General features: G+C 37.3%; 1 protein-coding gene and 1 long non-coding RNA gene across 3 annotated transcripts in view; one reads left to right on the top strand and one right to left on the bottom strand.

Annotated features, from left to right (window-relative positions):
- BLNK (B cell linker) overlaps positions 1–20937 on the bottom strand; it is a 96640-nt gene that overhangs the window by 56528 nt on the left and 19175 nt on the right. For both annotated transcript variants that reach the window (XM_082765051.1, XM_082765052.1), the window contains exon 3: positions 10373–10419. In XM_082765051.1, coding sequence (XP_082621177.1) covers positions 10373–10419 — 47 coding nt within the window. The remainder of the gene's footprint in view (positions 1–10372; positions 10420–20937) is intronic.
- The window catches only part of LOC309880277, a 64837-nt gene continuing 46530 nt past the window's right edge, over positions 2631–20937 (top strand). The window contains exon 1 of the long non-coding RNA XR_014317933.1: positions 2631–2762. This is a non-coding gene — a long non-coding RNA (uncharacterized lncRNA). The remainder of the gene's footprint in view (positions 2763–20937) is intronic.

Here is a 20937-nt window from a genome sequence, read left to right as displayed (position 1 = left end):
AAATTTGACTATTCATTGTGTTGCACATAGTCATGTTAATAAACATTTTTTTTTCATTATTTTTTGTTTTAATAAAGAACAAGAAGGCTACTACACTGAGGAAATAAAAACAAAAAAAATATTTGGGGATTAAAGAAAATTTCTGACTGGGTAGTTTAGAAATAATATATATTAAGTGATAGTTTTGTGAGGTTTTTCTTTGCTGAACATTAGTGAATTTTAAAAACATCTGCAGCATGGACTTGGGTACCTAAATGTTCTCTGTGTTGTAGAGCTCAGTCTGGAATATAAGAATGATATGCATTTGAAGTTGTCCTGTTCACTATTGCTACAGTAAGTTTGAGCTGGGAATATGTTTATGAACAGACTGGTGAGTAAAAATTAGATGCCTAAGTACTATTTGTAATCTGAAACTCTTGACAAGGAATATATTATTTTTATGGCTTATACTATAACATTTTCATGTTAGTTAACAAATAGAAAGGCAATAGTGTTACAATAGAGTGTTCCAGGGAAAATGATTTTTAAAGTAATTCTTCCTTAAGGATTGTGATTTATTTCAAGCTTAAGCCATACTTGAGGTCTGCTAACTCTTACTGTCCTATTCACTATTCACTGGAGAATTTCCCCTTTTATGGAAAAGACTTTTTTTTTTTTTTTTTTCCCCATAAAAGTATCATGAGCTTCTAAAGAAATTATACTGTTTTATTATTATTATTATTAATAATATTATTCCTGATGGAACTGATACCACCAAGACTTTCCTGAATCAAAGATCAAAGTGTATATTTATTTGTTTCAGCACTTTCCATTGGGGTGTTTTAACAGCTTAATATAGTGATATACTGGTTATACACATGTATGCAGAGGCAATCACCCACAGCCATTTGCCTCCTTCTTCTTCCTTAGGCCACTGGTGCTGTCTAATGCCACAACTGTCATATAAGTTAGACCTTTGATCTGATCCAGGTTTGATTTACTTTAAATTGAAGTAAGCCAATATACAAGAATACTAGAGTAAAAAGGGATGTCATAATAGAAAAACAAAATTTTGAGGTTGTTATAGCAGAAATGCTAATCCTGCCCAGGTATCTGCTGGAGCTATGCCATGGTTGTAAATGAACAACACTTCAAGTCTGTACAGAAAGTGGGGTTTTCCCAGACTCTGGTGTTCCATCTTGTGTACTCTGCAAAATATACAACAGGTATAGCAATAGATACAGGTTTGTCTTTGATACATATATATATATATATATTTTTTTTTTCACAGTATATTTCAGCCTATTTATTTGTGAGCTATGTATAGACAAAAAATAAATAAGAGAGATACTTGGTGGGTAAACATTTAGATATGAATCATTTCTTAAATGTTATTTGTATTTGTAATCTAAAAGGAATATAGCTGATAATTCATGCTGACATTTCAACAACCCTGTTACTTCTGTGATTTTGAACAATATTACCTATTCATTATAGCAACAGCATGGATGTGCCTTGTATTTCCTTGTATTTCTTCAGAGAAGAATTGCCTGAAGCCAAAGGAATGAGATAAGGAAGATATATACTGATAAATTTAATTAATTATATCACCTAGATCAGGGGTTTATAAGAGGATCTGATGATTTTATGAAATGTATGGTAAGGCAAATTAACTGAAATAGCTCTTAGGATATTGTGAAAACTCTGTGAGCTTTCTAAAATAATAAAAAGCTGTGAAACTGGACAGTAAGGAACTAAATAGGAGAAATGACAGAGCTGTGGTAGCAGGTGGCTGGGGAAACTGAAGTGACAGAAGAAACTGAGACCTAATGCTCTGTCAAGGATGTCATGGGAGGCTGCCTAAAATGTGTAATAGAATCAGGGAAGGAGAATGGAAACTAGGAAAAATAATACAAGAACTGTAAAATATCTAAAAGGTTTGTATTTTTCCTCTCCAGAACACTGGATTATTGGGACCATAAGGAGCTTGTTAGACATTGAAAAATGAGGCATAGCTTGTTGAAAAAAACAAAATAAAATATTTACCATTTCATTATCATTTTAACAGTAGTCTTAGCCCAGACCAAGACAGTTTTGGGCAGGAGACTGTGCTGACTCCCAGCTTAGGAGAATGTCCCTTCCCTCTGTCCTCCAGAGGGTAAATAAAATGACCTGAGAGAGCTGATCTGAATAGTCCTAAATTGTAACACGCTGCAGGGAAGGTTGTACTACTGTATAGAGACTGGCTGTAGTCTGGCCTTAACAGACCACCTCTTCAAGAAATCACAGCATGTCTAAATTTTACTTCTAAGAATTGTAAACAAGCATTAAGAGCATAACGTCAAGGTGTGTTTACACCGTGTGGTGGAGCACGGTGCCAGGGCTGGTAACAACTGAGCAATCTCTGAAAAAAGACACAGACAAGGCACTTCGGGTCATGTGCAGTGTCCAGCAATGCTGCTTTCCTGCTTTGGCAGCCAAGCAGCTTCTCTGCTTTACACTGGCTCCTATGCTGGACTATGCAAGCGTACAGATGCTCTGAAAAACAGAAATGTAGAGAAAAACATCTTGGAAGTGGTCTGGGAATCTGAATCTGACTTTTCTTTCTAATATCTGCACTTTAAATATATGCAGTATGGTGCTGTCTGTATTTAGGTGGCTACAGGTGATCTACCCACAGAGGCTCTTTGATGCTATGAATCAAGTGCTGGAGGGGTGTTAACACCATCCACCATGTAGATGTGCACGAGGACCATCATGCCAGTGTCCATTCTGTTTCTATGGTAAGTTTTTATTCCCCACCTTGATGTTGCTGTTGGAAATGGAGTTTAAGAGGAAGGTGCTAGTAAAGATGTATATATTTACATGATTTCTAAGTTTGTTTGGGGCAAATATAAATATAAATATATATATATTAGTATAAATATTTATATATATATATTTATATATATTTTTTGGGGTGGCAAATTGAATTCTATGAGTTGCCACCTGTAGCTGTGCAGACTGTTGGGTTTCAGGTCTTGAATTTATGTTGCGTAAAGGGCTGTTGTGGCACTCCTACCAATCACACTTCAGCTTCTGCCAGGCCAGCTGTGCTGAACTGACCTTCCTGAAGCTGTTTCAAGTGACTGGTTACAGGCACCAACTGTCTGACTTGCAGCTGCAATAGGCCCTCCTGTCCCTAACTTCTTGCAGCTCATCTTGTAACATTTCTTCTCTGCTTGTCTAGCTGACTCCATTTTACCATAGTGCAGTTTTCATGGCTTAGCATTGTATCTCATCTTTCAACCTGTCCTCTTTTCATTTCTGAATTCATAAAAGTCTGAATGAAGGGGTTTAGTATGCTCCTTCATTATCTTAGATATAGTGCATGTCCTGCCATCAAGCACAAACATAAAAACTGGTGAATTAAGCTCTGCATGTTTATACAAAAGCAGAAAAAGTCTATATTTTCACTTGTTTTTGCAGAGGCTAGTCTAAAGCAAGACGAATGAAATGTCTCTCCTGCAGCAAGCATATGTGTTGATAACACACTGTGTATTAAATGTTGTATTTCTTTCAAAAAATGAGAGGACTCTGTTTAGAGACTTGGAGCAAAATGAGCCAGGACATCTGTTCTGTTTTCTGCGCAGCATTTGAGCTGGGGCACATGTGGAATTCTGTTAAAATAAGATTATAAATTAATAGTTCTTCACACTTCATTGCTTGAATGAGACAGAAGTTATTTTCTTCTGAATTTTGAGTCCCAGGTGCAGCACTTTCTGACTACCAAATATGATTTTCTAAAAGGGAAGAAAGACCAGTGAATTGAAACTACAACAACTTGTTCTCTGTGGTCTGAGTACAGCCTTGTAATAGAGAAAATCAACTCAAAAAAAAAATAAAAAAAAATCAAAATGAATCAAAGCAAATCAACTGACGGGGGGAAGAAAAAGATCCTGTCCAGACACATGACAATATTGAAGAACCGGTTTGTGAGTCAGGCACCAGCTTCTGTTCCTGGTTCTGCTTCTAGCTCTGTATACAAACATAAGAAGCTTGTTTGTGTCTCTGTTTTGAAAAGGTGACCTCTCACTTGTTTCTTGTTTTCTGGTACCCACTTTGAGTTGCTCTGTCACTGATACCTTATGGTTATACAGGCTGGTTGAGAGTACTAATGAAGATAAATGTTTCTACTTTCACTACAGTTTAGTGAGGTTGAGCTGACTGTCACAAAGCTGGGATCCTCTACAGCTGAACCAATTTATGCGTTTTTCTTCAGAGGTTGACCCACTCTTGCTCTTCAAAGAGGATTAATAGACATCTAGTTTTATTTAGCAATAATCTGTGACATATTTATCAAAAAGTCTGTGATTTAGCTTGCTTAACATCCCTAAAAATGAGCATAGTATTTCCAACATTAAAGAAATACTTTTATAATGCTATTGTAACCCTTTCAGAAACATCATTCCATAGATGACTGTACAACATGGTAAGTCACCATGAAGGGTGATTGGCCAAGGTTTACTAACTCTAAAATTTTCTAATTTAGAAGGTGTGCTGAGCAGGCTCTAGAAAAGAGAGTAGTGGAAAATCATGGCAAAGGAAATGGAAAATATGGTAAAACTTGTCTGGAAGATTGGGTTCCCTTGGTGCTAAGAAAAATGCCCAGTTATAGATTCACAGGAATGGAATTTGTCTGTCTGTGTTCTCCTGATTAGGTACTTCTCTTGACATGACCTGGGCAGCTGAGATTGGGAAGGTGCTATGGTTAGACTGTGGTCTCAGGTTCAAATCCATGCTGCCTATGATGGCTCCACAAAGCTTTCAATGTTATGATATTAATATTCCCATTCTTTCACTGTTAATTTTTGGCAAAACACTTCAAAAATTATTTCAGAATAACAGTTTTGTCTGGCTTTGGATACAAGACAGCATGGTGAAAAGTCTAGTTACAAGAGCAGAAGTGACCTTTCTAGAAGACCTTGGTACACAACCTGCTGTGAGGGGGTCTTTCTTCCTTCTCAGAGAACTGGTGTCATGCAAAAGTCTTGGTTGCTCATGGCAGTATGGAAGAGAACCTGCTGTAACACAAGTGTCTGTTGCCCCCTTTCTGCTGCAGGAGGAGTGTAATACTTTCTACTTCTGTAAATATTTGATGCCTGAGTAGACTTTATCAAATATGCAGTATTTAGTCTTTTTCTAAATAATTGATAAAAATGTGGTTTAATGTCAAATTCATATATGTATGTCCACATACTATATATATTTATATATTATTATTTATTTATTTATTTATTTATTTTTCCTGAGTGTATATAGTTTCTGTGACACTAGAGTGGTTAGGTACTGGAAATCTTTTTTGGTCTCTTTTAGGTACCATTTTTTTTTTGGTGAAGAGTTATTTTCTGTATTTGCAGGCCTGGCCTTTTTCAGTCTGGGAATAGCTGGAGATCTTTAAAGTGGCATTTAAGCTACACCAAGAACTATGGATAGCAAGGAACTAAATCTACCTATTTAGCCATAAAACATTCAACCTGAGTCAGCGCTAGTATTTAAAGGCAAAAGAGTAATTAAAAATCCACAATGGTATATCCCAAGGAGAGGGTCAAACCTTTTATGACTACTAAATATTGGGGCAGAAGTCAACTACCACCAATGTTTTTTCATCTTGAAGCTTTCTCTGGGGTGGGGAAAGTCCAAATGTAGAAGGCCACATGATTTTTGTACTGCTTTATCTCATTTAAAGAGACAGTAAAAGCTCTCTGTTTTAGGGAAAACCCAGTTCTGACAGAAATCTCATGGATTTTAATAGTATCAGTCTTTTAATATTAAAATCTTTGGTTAGGCAAAGTAATCCATAGAAATAAAAACAAAGGAGCAAAAAATCCAAATATTTGAAAGTGAAACTGAAAGTGTGATGTTGCACAGCCTACTTTTATTAACTTGGACTACATTTAATTATAATATCATTAACCCCTAATTCCCCCCAAAAAGAGGATTAGAAAATTCTTGACATGTCATTTCTAGTTTCACATTGCATCCTGTTAGAAACCTATTATTTTATTTCCTGACTTTCCTTCTGTTTTATTCTCAAGCTTAACTATTGCCTTGAAGTTTGCACCTCCAATTTTCTTGTGTTTTTAAAGAGAAGTAAAATTGTACCAGAGGAAAATACATTTTACATGCCAGCATTTGAAACAATGGCTCTAGCTAGAAGCATGGAGAACAGGTTAAAAATGCTCTCAAGTGTCTGACAAGACAGTGGAACAAAGATGTGTAAATCTCTGTCATGAGCAGATCCAAATTAGTGCTGCCAGCAGAGGCCTCTTTGCCCTTTGGACTGTTGTCACCTTTCATGGCCTGCCAGCCTGTCTGTCTGGCAGCTGCAGCAATGGTAATATTGGGTACTGCTTTGAGCTGTTATCTCCACAGTATCTGCTGTCCTCAGTGCATGCATCTCTTCTGGCCCTGTGGCATCACTGCTTGTGAATGGGGCCTTGGAAAGCGATTTGTGGCTTTCACCTGCCACAAAACAAAAGTTTTACAACTTTTTCTACTATTTTAAGTAGGAACATCACAACTCTTGATGCTTTCCCTTTATAGCACCCCTGTGAGATAGGGAAATACAATTATTTCTGCAGGTGGGAAAGGAAGCAGGGAATGCTAAAATAATTTTCTTGGTTGTTCTTAGGAAATCTGTGGCAAAGCAAGGTCTCAAAACACATCTATCAGATCCAGATTTAGTTATTAGACACCCTTACTGCTAAATATTTTGCCTTGCGAACTCTCTCTTGAGCCACCTACAAATGAATTAGGAGGGGAGCAAGGCTTTTGTAGCTGGTGCATTGGCCTGGAGCAAGGGTGAGTAAGTTGTTCATGGAATTTAAAGATTGATAGCTGTAAAAAGAATCTGAAAAGTGATTTTACCACACTAGGTTGTTTGTCTTCCTTAATGAATAAATAAAAGAAGGCAGGCATAGGAGGGAAGATGAAAATTAAGTCAAAGTGCAATGTTTCTTGTCTTTGCAGTTTGAATTATGCAAGTGCATACATTTCAGGAGGATCATCTCAGAGTTACAAGGTACTTCCTTGATATGTAATGTCTCTTACAATTCAGAGTTTATTCACATGTGTCAAAAAAAGAGATTTCTTTGTCTTGGAAGGCAAGGATGAAATATTTCAGTGTGGAGTTATCTCATTAAAAAATTATGAACAAATGAAAAATAGATGTTAGAAAGTAATCTAGAAATCAGTCTTAACTATATGACATTTACTTGATTCTTGAACAGTGATTTTTTTTTTTCTGCATATACTATAAATTCCTGGTAAAAGAAACAAGTAACATTTTTTGACAGCATTGATAATTGGTAGATGTTTGTTTCAAGAAAAGGAATTCAAATGTTGCCTACGCAATAATTAAACAAAGCTTATAATTATGTGTTCCTTATCCACAGTTCACCCAAGACCTTCCAGAACTGCATGTCAATATGTACAAATGATAAACTCAAGTCTTAACATCATCAAGACACCATATTTTATTTGCCAGTGAAGATTTCTCATTTACCTCACAAACTGACACGTGTTAGAGAGAGCCGATTTTGTGATGAAAGATTTCATCCTGGCTTTGGGAAAGTGTTCAAAACAGTTTTCAACTGAGCAAAATTCATTTTGAGCTTGGTTTAAGATGTATTTCTAATCACATCAGCTGTAAAAGATGCCTTTTAATTTCATGGGCCCTGGGAAAGTGAAATTTGAGTAAGCTGAGAGTGTTGTGAAACAACTTGTTCATAAACATCTCATACAATAAGTCTTGGACTATCTACAATGAAGTCACTGAGCTATAATTATGTTGTTTCTTCAAGGTATGTTCAAATTACGGATGTATATTACTGTATCACTGATATACACTGTATATATATATATACATATATATACAGTGTATATATATATACAGTGTATATATATATACTGTATATATATACACTGTATATATATGTATATATATGTACATATATATACATATATATATGTATACGTATATATACAGTGTATATATATATACAGTGTATATATATATACAGTGTGTATATATATATATATTTTTTTTTTATTTTTATTTTCCCTCTGTTATCTCTTCCCCCTGGAAAATAAGTATAATACTGACTAGAGGTAAAAGAGACTTTCATTGAATTACTGGAGATATTCAGTGCAGGAGTCAGAGAATTATATCTCTGTATGGATGCACATTGTTCCTGGTACAGCTGTGGGCTCTCCTAGCAGAATGCAGAATAATTGCATGTCTTAGTTTGCAAAATATTTATAGTCTTCTAGATTCAAAATCTTTCTTATGAAGAACACCAAGTTCTTAAGAAGAACATCAAGGACATTTTAAGAAGAGAATATCAAGTGTTACACTAGTGAGAACTAGGATAGGAAAGGGGAGAGCACTTCAGAAGAACCAGCTTCTGTGTAACAAAGCCCCAGGAAGAAGGTTTTATACCAGGCAGAGACCTGAAGCTCTGGTTATGCCAGGAGGAAACATAGGATTTTGGTCTTGACTTGTCTGGCAATTGCTGTTTTCTTGTTTATCTGTCCTTAGTGATCTGGTCTGTTGTGGAGTACCTGCAGTACATACAGATTCGAACAGACCTGTTGATCTGGCTCAGGTAGATCAATGCAGATCTTCTCAAGATAAAACATACAAACTGTTTGCATGCTAGAAACTGGTGATTTTTGTGATAGCAGTTAGTAAGATGTAATAGCAACAGATCTTATAGTGAAATGGTGCTAGGGACTCGGCATCCACTCTATGCATTTCAGGAGTTTATTACTTTGTTACTTTGGACTGGACCTGTTATGGCCTTTTGTTGATTTGACAGCAAAATTGTTATTACAAAACACCCTTGTTATTCACATTTACATTTTCAGAAGTCAAAGCCTGAAAGCCCACATCAGTACAAGCTCAGCTCTTAGTCTCGGTTCAGTAGATTCCTGTGGGCCCCAGTATAGTAGAAGGCATGTATATCACAGAAACATAGGTCACATCCTTGGTTGATTTTATATGCAAGTTCTCTACCTTTCCTATCAAAATGATGTCCTGTTAGGCTCAATTACCTCACCAGAAACTCCTCTCACACTTTCCTTATCCCTCTAGTTAATTATTAAAACAAACCCAGAATATTAACTTATACACTCATCAAATTCTTATCAATAGGAATATGATTTTAACAAGTAAAAAGCCTCCAAGTTCCTCTAGATTGTTACCAATAGAGTGGGATTTGGAAAACAATTCTTGTTATATAAATAGATTTAATGTTTTCTCAGCAAGGAAAATGTTGCTATGTGGAATAACAGCCATTAGGTGAAATAGAGCAACTCACTCCATATTAAATCAAATGCTTCCCAGTTTGTTTGGCTCATATAGGAAACTCCCAAATATTGTTTCCTGTGCAGCAATACAAGAGAAATAATGTACTTGAACATTAAGGCTATCCTAAATGGATTCAATTTTTCAAAAATTATATGATTGCATTTCTTATCTGTTATACCTGTATTTGCTTACCTAGTATTTTATTAAAATGACAAGTATTGACATGAAACTTTGTCTATAAATATGTCAGTAAATTTATAGACAAAGATGTATTATCTGTGTATATAAAGATCTTTCACTCAATTCACACAAGTTGTTAGTAGCAATAGCTTTTGATTATTGACATCTGCATCCAGTATTATTGAGTAACTCAGACTTTTAAATCTTATTACTGGAATTCAGAGCCAGCTAATATTTGAAAAGGTATTCTGAATGGACAATAGAGACTTCAGTGTTTTAGGGTTAGACCCTGATTTTTTTTAACTCCTTGGAGCATTGATGTATTTGGGTAAGCAACTACTGTTTTGGCACTGGTCAGTAATACATGTCCCTGTATGATGCCCTTCCCAGTCATTTCACTGGCCTAATTTTTACCTCCCAAAAGACTCAATCTTCAGAGCTTTATATATAACATTTACATGCAGACTTCCAAGTGCTCTGTCAATCTGATCAGTTAAATTGTCATCTTGGCAGTAGACGAGCCAATTCTGAAAATTTCACTCCATACTATGTACAAGAGAAGAGCTTCTGTATTCCAGAAATAGTTGAACTTGTACTTCCTAACATTAAGGTTGTCTCTGATTGTTTTGGGAGGACCATCACCCTGCAGCTGCTGTCAAAAAGACTTTCTTTTCAGCTGATTCGAACAACAGTTCTTTTCCAGCATCTTTATCCTGAGCAAGTTCCAGCCCAATCAATTGAAGTCCTTCACATGAACAAGTTTCAGTTCACATTTTTGCTTATTTATTAGCAGAGAAATTGTCAGAGTACAACAGAACATTAGCTATTTCATGGGGAAACAGATAAGAATGAGAAACTTACGGCTGATGCATTATTTTGAATCGGCTCAGCTCATAATCCGATAAATTCTGAAAAGAGAAAAAACACGTTTTGTATTTTAAATAAAGTTATAATTAATTGAGATCACTCCATGAGGTGAATTACATGACACTTTTAAAAGTGAACTGAGCAAAGACCTAAAAATAGTTTTCAGTTTTGTAGTTACGTGATTGTCTTATCTTGGTTAATGTTTAACTTTTTATTACTCACTCCTTGTAACGTTTCTGGAAAACAGGTAGCACACACTGTATTGTTAAACTGGAATTTAACCAGGCATGTGGCAGATTAAATTATGCTGGTTAATGAATCATTCAAAAAGCGATAAGCAAGCCACTTTATATAGTCTCTTTCCAGCTCCACTACAGAGTTTCTTTTGGGGTTGTTACTGAGATCAGCAGATTAGCACAGCAGTTGCTGGCTGGAAGATTACTTTTAACAATGGTTGGGAGACTATACAGTCACCCACCTTTCGGTCTGCTCTTGTGCTAGACTTCTGCATGAGTCCTCAACTCATGAAACACTGGGGATGAAAAATAGAAGCATTTTTTGTGTGTCACATATAGTGCTGCATAAAGACCCATTTTAGCACTGAGCAAACTAACTCAGATACGGGAAACAGTTTGGCCTGCAGCTGAGCTTCTCATGTTGGGCTTTTAATCTAGTCTAGCCAGACCAAAAGTATAATTGCGTGGTTTCAGTCCAGAAACATTGTGCTAATGCTAAGATGTTGTCTTTCTTGACATAAATTTCAACTGTAAACACGTCCTTTTAAATAGATGGAATTATAACCCTCCTCCTATACTTTGTGTCAGGAAGAGGAAATCAGTTTTTGATGATGTTGTTTCCTGAGACTCTGTAGGAGCAGCTACAGAGAATGTGAATCCCTTAAAATGATTCTTTGCAGTGACTTCAGTGATACTGAATTCATTGTACATTGATTGATGTTAGCTCAGCTCTGTTTTTCTGGATAATCTCCAGCCATCAGTTCCATTCCAAACTCTTTTGACTTTTCCCTCACCATCACATCAACATGATAGATGAGTTTGTATTGAGCATGTAAAGCAAGACACTGACAACTGTGTTAGACAAGGAGATCAGGAGAACATGTAGGTTCCAATAAAAACACATTTCCTCAGTCTGTATTTAAATTCAGTAAAATCTCTGCATTTTGAGTTCTTTGTTATATTTGTTGTGAAAATACACCATTTCAGACACTAGAGAATCCCCTGCGTTGAATACTTAGGCTGTAATTATACCATAACAAAAAACAGCTGCATATCTACATGTAGTATGTATGGTAATTAGCAGATGATCTAGCTGATCTAGAAATCACCACATTCCTGAGGAAATTTAAAGCTATACTGAGCTGACTGATTGACATACAGACCAACCCGGGCATATTTAGATGTCATCAGCTGAGAATGAGTCATCAAATTGCCTCTGCAAATCAATGACTAGCAATATTAAGTCAATTTCTGCACATATTTTTTCACCTTCTAAATGAGAGGAAGAAATGATGTTTTTGTTATTGTAAGGATTAATTCTTGTACACTTCCTTTTCTTTACAAAATAAAATATTTAAGCTTTTACTTGTGTATATTAAGTTGCTAGGTGATCAAAAGACAGCTTGTGCAATTCTTTTTGGCCTTCAAAGACAGTGTTCAATGGAATCTGCTTCTTAAGCAGTGCTCTGCTGTAGGTAGTGCTTCCTGCATGGGTATGAGCTCTGTGAATAGGCAGACCAAGAACTTTTTAACTGATAATTGAGTTTAGTGGGTGATGAAACTATAGACCTGAGCTTTCCTTTGCTGGTGAATGTTTTATACAGAGACTTTTAGTTCAATTCCTTTTTTTTTTTTCCTTTTTTTTTTTTTTTTTTTTCCTGGTGACAACTTTCAATAAGGGTATTAAATTATGAACTTCCTTCCAGTTTGAGGAAACTGGCATCTATGAGTCCAGCTGAAAGTTGTGTTTTTATTTAGTAAGTTCAATATTTATTTATAACAGAAAATTATACCACTGATTGTAACTGGGAAGTGCTACTGCATTTTAGCCACAAAATTCTGGTCTTAGGAAAGAGTACAAAAATATCTTGCATACTCAACATTCATGAAATTACATGGTAGTTTCTGGAAGAAGGAAACTAATTTTTCTAGTCTTTAACTGTTCATTGCTCCTGTTCTTGCTGGTGATATACATTGTTAGAGCATATGTATACATATGAACATGAATAGGGTATATTGCAAATTAATACATGTGATAAAGAAGAAGTTAAAGTAGTTTCTTTCCTGGAGGGATTTGAATTGCAGAATAGACAATAAGGAAATAAAGGGACAATAAAAAAATAAAAATAAAAAATAGCTTCACGTTGGAGTGCAGTTTAGAAAGCACATGCAACTATGTTCTTTTCAAACCAGTTATTGATTTCTTGTTTTCTATTGGTTCCTTTATTCATCAGACATCAACTTTCTTAGTAGCTTACTTAGCTCAGTAGCTAACAGTAACCAAAACTCTCAGGTTGCAAATCAAGCCAACCAGCTTTGTTCAGCAGATAGTATCGTGGAAGCAGAGAAATGCTGCTATGGTGCAAATGTCTGAGGTGTGTCTCTCACTCCTTTACTTGCAGAGGCATGTCTTGTATTTGAGTGTATGCTGTTGTAGCTGCTTGCCAACATAGAAAGTGAGGAAGCAGAAGCCTTACATCAAAATCAGAGAGGCAAAGCTTCTGTACAATACAGAACTGCCGAGCTGTAAGTAGGTCTTATGCATTTTTGACTGGGAAAGTTTAAGTGGACTCGTGCATGTGTACTCTGCAATGTATGCAGAGCGGCCTGACACATCTGTGGTGCTCTAGTTCTGTGCATGTGTGTCACAAATGGCCAGCCTGTGTGCATATGGCTGGGTGGGACTGTGCTTTGCAGACTGGGGATGTGTAGGGAATGATAACTGATAGGTGGATAAGGAAGGGACAGACAACATGCAAATGGAGCCTTGTTTGAGGAAGCAGAGTAAATGTGGTTAGAAGGTAAAGCAAATGTGGCTTTCAGACGTGGTGAAACTTTGTAACACACTGGGTAGCATTTGGGAGCTTTTCCGGCCCAAGCATAGAACAGACTAAGGTGCATGTGCTCCCTCTAGTTGGTGGAAATAGTAATACCTACTGTTCCCTAATGGCTTCAGCCACAAACGTGGCTGTCGAGTCACAGGACCTAACGTGATTTGGCTTCTGCTATTGCTTTGGAGGATTTTTGCCACGCTTTCACAGTTCCCAGCCGAGATTGTGCTAGGAGACGCAGAACTTTTTGAAGCAGGTTGTTGATGTAGATGACTGTGTGATACAGTCTTTCTAGCTGTATTTTGAAGTTCACAGCGCATCTCTTTCCCCTTCTTTACTTTTCAGCCCCTTCATGTAGGATGTAGGTAAGCACCTGCATAATATGATTACAGCTGCAGTTTCAAAGAAAGTCTTGAACAATCCAGGAGAGCCCTGAAGGATCAGTAGGAGTCTGAATTTTTGATGTGAATTAGAATGAGAGGATTCCATTGACTTTATGAAAAGAACAAAACCAAAACCCATACTGTGTTGCTAGATAAGCTGTCAATAATCTGGGCAGTGAAGCTGTATGTAAGGTGACAGTCTTGTCATTACCTTCCCATAAGTGAGTTACGTTCTGTAACATTGATAGTTCTGAGCACGGATCAGTTTGGAGAACTTTGCTATGAAATGGGATAATTTCTTTGTGTGTTTGTATTTATACACATCCATAGATTGGAACATGATATTGTATAATGATCTCCTCCTAATTTTCTTGACTGGGGGAGAGGAGTGGGTGGGAAGGGTGTGAGTAAAGGCTCAGATTTATTTGCTATAAAGCTATTTCATGCTGTTATGGCAAAATAAATGCATAATATTTTATAAAGGCTTTGTATTCAGTATGATGAACTTCTTTATGTTAAGACTTGCTCATAGAATTTGTTGAGTAGAACAAGAAGACTGCAAGAAGCCATCATTAGGCGGCTGTTGAACAGCTACATTTTTTTTTCCACTTACGAGAGACAGAAATTTGGAGTACAAATATAAATGATCTGCATTCAGGCAGTCAATGCAAGCCAAAAGCTGAAATGTTGTAGAATTGTAATAAGGCAGGCTAATGATATCTCCTATTAACTGACATAGAAGATCTATAAGTGGCCAGAGGATACCCTACATTTCTTAGTAAAAATGTCCTGATGGAATAAGATCTCAGTACTGTCCTCTAGAAACACAATCTGACTGTCAGTCTGTCTCAGAGCAAATTGGACAAATGTATAGTGGAAATATTTTGGGTCTTTTTCCTTTTGTTAGATTGAGGAAAACTGAAATGCAGGGAAAAGAGCAGAAGAGAAAATCATAGAGTCATAGAATCATTAAGGTTGGAAAAGACCTCCAAGATCATCCAGTCTAACAGTCCCCATACAGTATATAAGGTGTGGAATACTTAATCTCTGTCCAAAAAGAATGGCATAGTTAAGAAATGTTTCCATTGTGACTATAGTAGAAAGACTATTAGAAAAGTATACACTTTGAAGTGTGTAAAACTGACATCTAGTGGCAGCAAAAGCACCTCATGTGCAAAGGAGCTTTATAGCAACACCAGTTTGCAAAGCAGATTAACATGTTGTAGCTATGTTTCAGGAAACGGTAATTTCAGTATGTACTCCTCTAGCCTACTTCACATGCTAATTGTTGGTGTTATGGAAGCTTTTGAATGAAATCTGGTGCCTTCTAGTAATATCTTGCTTAAGTGAAGTAAGATGGTGGTGTCTGTTCATCTTCTTGATTGTAGAGACTACTGCTAAAGAAGCATTGTCATCCTGATAAACAGTTTCCTTATGAGAGGAAAGGTCTGGAAGGGATGTTAGAATTAAAATACATGCATCCAAAACACACACACACACACACACACACACACAAACACACACACAAACACACACACAAACACAAACACAAACACTGAGGAGGAGACTTAAATAATCTAGTGTTGCTGAAGGAGACTGTTTGGCAGTTACCAATTTGAGACTTCTTATGAATAGAGAATTCAGGCTTTGGAGCTGTGGCATTACTGAAAAGTGTAAGCTTCTCTGAGAGTTGAATCAGGAATGGCAAAGACTCAGGATTCACATGAACTGAGGCAAGACGTAAGCTATCTGAATAAAGAAAGCATAAGGGAATGTGCTTTGGTCATTCCCAGTGAAGATAAAGGAAGAGTTCATCACTTGCTGAAGCCTGTGCTTAAGTGTTTTTCTGAGCCATAGTTGATAACTTCATTTCTCATTCATAATGTTACTCAGTTGTTATTTTATATCTTCTTCTATATTTTGTCTAGCTCTGCATTCAGATTTTAGTGTCTCTGAAGAAAAACTCTTGCTAAAACTCTGTATGATACCTATGCCAATGAAATTTTAACTTAGCTTTCCCTCTAGTGCTAATGTATATGTATATATATAATGGATAAATGACTAATAAACAGAAAAAAATAGCAAATTTATGCAGAAGATGAAATATTAAGTACTTTAAATTGTGTGTGGAGTGCCACCTCTATAGTCAAGGGAAGGATTCTAAACTGAACACAGAAAAATCTAAAAACATGGTTCTAGTCTGTCTCCCATATGAAATGAAAGTGATCAGGAAGAGAAATCTAGGTAAAAATGGACACATATCTGAAGGAAGAAGGACAGGAAATGTGCTTCAGTGGAAGCATAATTAGAAAAGGGCAAAAATAAGAAAAAAGAATTGTGGTTTATTTTTCCAGGATTGGCAGTTTGTAGCAAGAATTGTTAAAATAGCAAAAACTTTTGGCTGTAAATCTGTATTTTGCACTATTCCCAGTTCATAATGGCATTTATAAATAGCTTGGAGGTTAAAAATATTGGTAGCATAATTCTAATGAAACATACCATGGTTCATTTGAAACTGCACTGAGCTATATATGCTACCTCCATCATTTCATCTCTATTACTTTCAAAACACAGTGCATCACATTTGTTGAACACAAATGTTGATATTCTGCAATGAAACTAAAGTCACAGTTATAGAAGTGGCATAAAAAAAAAGCTGCTGTCATTTCAGAGAGGCAAGCCTACTGCTTTAATGTGAAAGCAGAGATGATCAGCAGTCCTGTTGGTCACAGAGCTGCTCTGTAAGGGTAAGATTAGTTAAATCACACTGGCCAGAGCTGAGTGATGTGCTCTTATCTATCCTGACATGGATAATCTAGCACAGGTGCTTAACAGTGCTGATACACTTCTGACCTTTTAGGTCTGTGTGTGATAGAGGCCAGTTGCTGTGTGTAGAGTTGCACTGGCTTTGTCTGCACTCTCTGAGCTTCTCCCTACTGCTTGGACACTGACACTCTTCCAGTGCAGTGAAAATATAAGGATAGGTCATGCTAGCAGCACCAGAGTTGTTGATATTCATGATATTTCTAAGATTTCATAGCAGCCACCTCTACATTTTGCAATAATGCCTCTGTGAGTCTGTGTGGTATACATGTAGATTACTTTGAGAGAAATAACTTTTGCAAGAGTACCTAAAATGTATACATTTAAGGTTAAACATTTTTACTTTGAAAGAGCTCCAGTGAAAGATTAAACTAGTAGATCCTTTGTTCTCTTATATGCTATGAGTGGTTGTTTGTACAATTTATTTGCTTATAACATAGGGGTTTCCATACCATTCTATACCCCAGGATGTGCTAACTCACGCTTGGCTATCCAAGACTTTCTTGAACGTGTCATAGCCAGGCTCACATGCTGAATGAATACTCCCTTCCCTGAAAGCTGGCTGCAGATATAGCCTTGGTTTGAGACAGATAAAACTTGATCTGCAACATAAATCTTTTTAGTGTGTGAGACTGGAGTTTGTTGTTTTTCCTAATACATAGGTGTCCCCATTAGTCTTACGCTGACCTGAGAGAGATGTGAGGATTCCAAAGTTCTTTAACAAAAATAAAAACAAATTATACTGTCTTCCTCACTAACAGTGATACTCTGTGGGCTGAGCTCTATATTTGCATGTCCTTATTGAAAAGACACTTACTGGAATACAGAAAATAAAACCACTTCCCATCTCTCTATATTAATACATTGCTAAATGCTTAAGCAAACTAAACTGGGTTCTAGCCTTTGAAAAAGGAAACAAGTCCCCACATAAACTCTTATGACCACTAGAATTTCAGCCTCAGCAAAACCCACCAGAGCCTGCTGATGATGTGGACTGCAAGATTAGGAAGTCTGATTTTGTGTATATATAAAAAGAGAATTTGGAAGAGCCAGCTGAAAGTCTTCTAGCAGAACCATTTATCTCTAAAAATACTGCATCAGTTAAAACAGATTGTTTTGCAGGACTCCCATCACTTTATCAATGATTAAGAATGTAGAAAAAAATGCTAGAGTTGAAACAGTTTATTTTAATGTTTTTAATATAAGGTGAAAATCTCAAATGAAGCTGGTCAATGCTACTGCTTCAGTGGTTCCAAAGAATTTTATTTTTACCTTTATGGGAGATTTTCAACTACTCATTTTGGTTTATAACAAAGGGAAATATTGAAATGGTGGAAGTTCAATTTTTTGGCCAGCTCTAAGAATTAATGGGCTGGAAAATGTTTGTAGTCCGGAGACAAAATGCCAGTGACCCAAGATCTCCAAGAAGCAGGATGTAGTATAGAAATGTTCTCAGAGTAGGGTTCTGCTGGAAGCAGAACTGGCACTTTAGGAACTGACCACGACTCCATGCAAGATGGGAATACACTAAGCTGTTGACTAGTTTCGGACCCAGTTTAGTAGTGATATTTTAAAGGATTTACACTTTTAATAATCTTGCTCTTGAAGAGGGCTAAACCACATCTGAAGCCAGCTGCTGCTGGCAGCTGCCTGAATCCCATTTCACTAACTGCACACATGTGATTTGAGTCAAGTGATGTCCTTTTGCACAACTGTGGCTGTTGTGAAAACAAGGCTCTACCTTGGCCAAGTGACTAAGTACTGTTTCCTTCTATGTCATCTTTTCCTGCTTAAACATTCTGCTTTTGCTACCTGATATTTCCTTAAGTGAGCAAACTTTTCTGTCATGGCTGGTCTACCAAACTCCTGCTGAAGTGAGACTGTGTTAGCTCTTCTGGGAACATGCTTGCCTCTGATGGAGTCTCTCTCCCCTGGATAAGGATAGGTGTGTTTTGTTTTATAATTACCTCATATTTGACTCTGGGGGAGGTGTTTGATAAAACACAGCTAGTGTGGAGCCCTTTTGGTGCTCATTCCCTAATGTTAATAAGCTGCTGCCAAGCAGGGAGAAGGAAGCCCTGTGAGGTAGCTGAACATCCTAGTGGTTTGTGGCTGCCAGAAGACCTGTTTCTGCTCACTCCTTTCTCCCTCAGCTTCTGGCTTGGAGGTATGTTGTAAGTCTCCCATCCTGTGCTGACTCTGGTGCTTCTCTGACCCTTTTGTGACTTGAACCAGCTGTAATTTAACCACGGGAATTCCCTTGAAAGCTTCTGCCGAGGAAGAGAGGTGAGGGGAAAAGAAGAAATGATAGTGGGAAGGCTCACCCCTGGCAGCTGGCATTTTCATTTGAGTTTCTGTGAAATTGGATGCTGAGGCTGGGTCTTTGGTTACTATAAAACCTCCTGGGGAACTTCTCTGGGCACTGTGCTTCCTCTATCCCCTCTGTGCTGTCATTAGCAGTTATATGGTGACATAAAGTAACCCTACAAAAAAAAAAAGTTGTTCTTCAGGGAAAAAAAAACAAACACACACACACTTGATTTATCCAGATTAGACATCTGGATAAAGCCTCCATTGCAGCCAAGTGAGAGCCACTGTTAGTAAAGATGTGTGTGTGTGTGGGGAACATACAGGAAAGGTGGATGGAGAAGCACTGCCCCTTTAACTAGGTATGAAACTGTGCCTTCAATTAATCTAATTTGCTTACTGAGGAAGAAAAGCTAAAATGGTTTTGGTGGCATTCGCAATATTTGAATATTGACTTGAAGGGATATTGTCTTGACATGATGGCAGAGGCTGTCTCAGTGGAAGATGCTCTGTGCATTCTGTTGAAAAATGAGTTCTTTCTCTTTTCAAAGTACTAAGAGTTTCCATCATGCTCTCATGAGGGAGTCTGAAAATGACAACAGGAAATACCACAGCAAAGATCAATTCTCTGGTCACTGATAGGTGAGACTGGCAAGGAACCTTGTTACTAGGGAAAGTTAAGTCATAATCCTACTTAAATGCTGCTATACAGGACAAATAACCGACTACAGAGACTCTACAGGTCTCTGGGGCTATTGGAGGCCATGGGATCAACCTAGAAAATCTCAAAAAGTAGGGGGCTTTGGGCCTTTAGCTTGCCTCTGCTGGCGAAGGGCCTGGGAACTGTGCAGAAGTGCTCCCTGCTGACACTGTCTGCAAAATCAGCTGCCTTGCACTTCCTTGCATCTGGACAGAAATAATAGTTATAACAAGAAGTGCTGGGAAATAGCTGAGCCTAAAATGACTGTACAGAAAGTGTGTGAATCATCTCACCTCTCAGACCAAATGCTACTGCAGAAGAGATCAGCGATCTCAAAATGGCAGCAGCAACCTTGAAAGCAAAACCTATGAATGAGAGTAGTCTTGAAAGATTAAGAAAGATCATGTGCATAATTGTAAGCACATCAAGTTTCTTCGAGAGCTAGTATTTTTTAATCTTAATGATAAGAATAAATGTCCTTGCTGAATCAGAATCTGAACAGTGACTGTATGTGTTTGGCTTCATTTAAATAATCACAGTGGCTATAGATATGTGGTATAGATAGTCTTTAATTCATACAGTCACAAAAAAATACGTGTATGCATATCTGTAGGCATCTTGAAAAAGGACTTTTAATTTGCTTCAGTCGTGTTGCCTCAGCCACAGAAAGCAGAATTGCTAAAGTGGGAAATCACAGAGTCCATCAGCAAGTCCTTGGTTGCTGCATTTCAATAGCAGATGAAATAACTGAAAAGATAGACTTTAAGGTCCTGGCAGTTCATTGCAAGTATGAGAAGGAAGGAATGCTGTATTCTATAGAGGTAATGTAGGTAAGCAGCAGTATTATCAAGACTTCGGTATATTGAAGATCTGTTCCTAATATGTAAAACTTATGTACTAGACCTAGGCTGCTAGAGGAACTCAGCCTTTATGACTAGTCTGTGTTGAAGAGACCAGCTGTCAATACTACTTGCAGCCTGTGGCACTGGCTCAGACAGAAAAAGCTATTTCTGCCACTGGAAAAAGTAATGCATAGGTGTCTGTCAGTAGCTGTCTTCGGTCAAAGTGTGAACCTCATCTGTGTTGGTGTGTAGCATGGGGAGTGTGGATGAAGACTTCTAAGGTGGGGTGGGTGGCTGTTGGAGCACATGGCCAGCATGGAGCAGCTTCCCCTGTCCTTCTTTGCGATGCTGTGCTGAGTGCTACTGCTTAGTGGGTTATGGACTGGGTAGCTCCAACTGGTGAGAGCCACCTCTTGAAAGGTAGTAAAGCTAAAGAT

This window comes from Aythya marila, assembly GCF_965140915.1.
Source record: "Aythya marila genome assembly, chromosome: 7".
Classification (NCBI taxonomy): Eukaryota; Metazoa; Chordata; class Aves; order Anseriformes; family Anatidae; genus Aythya; species Aythya marila.
The sequence above is the reverse complement of the archived record's forward strand: the minus strand, read 5'-3'. Positions and strand labels throughout refer to the sequence as shown.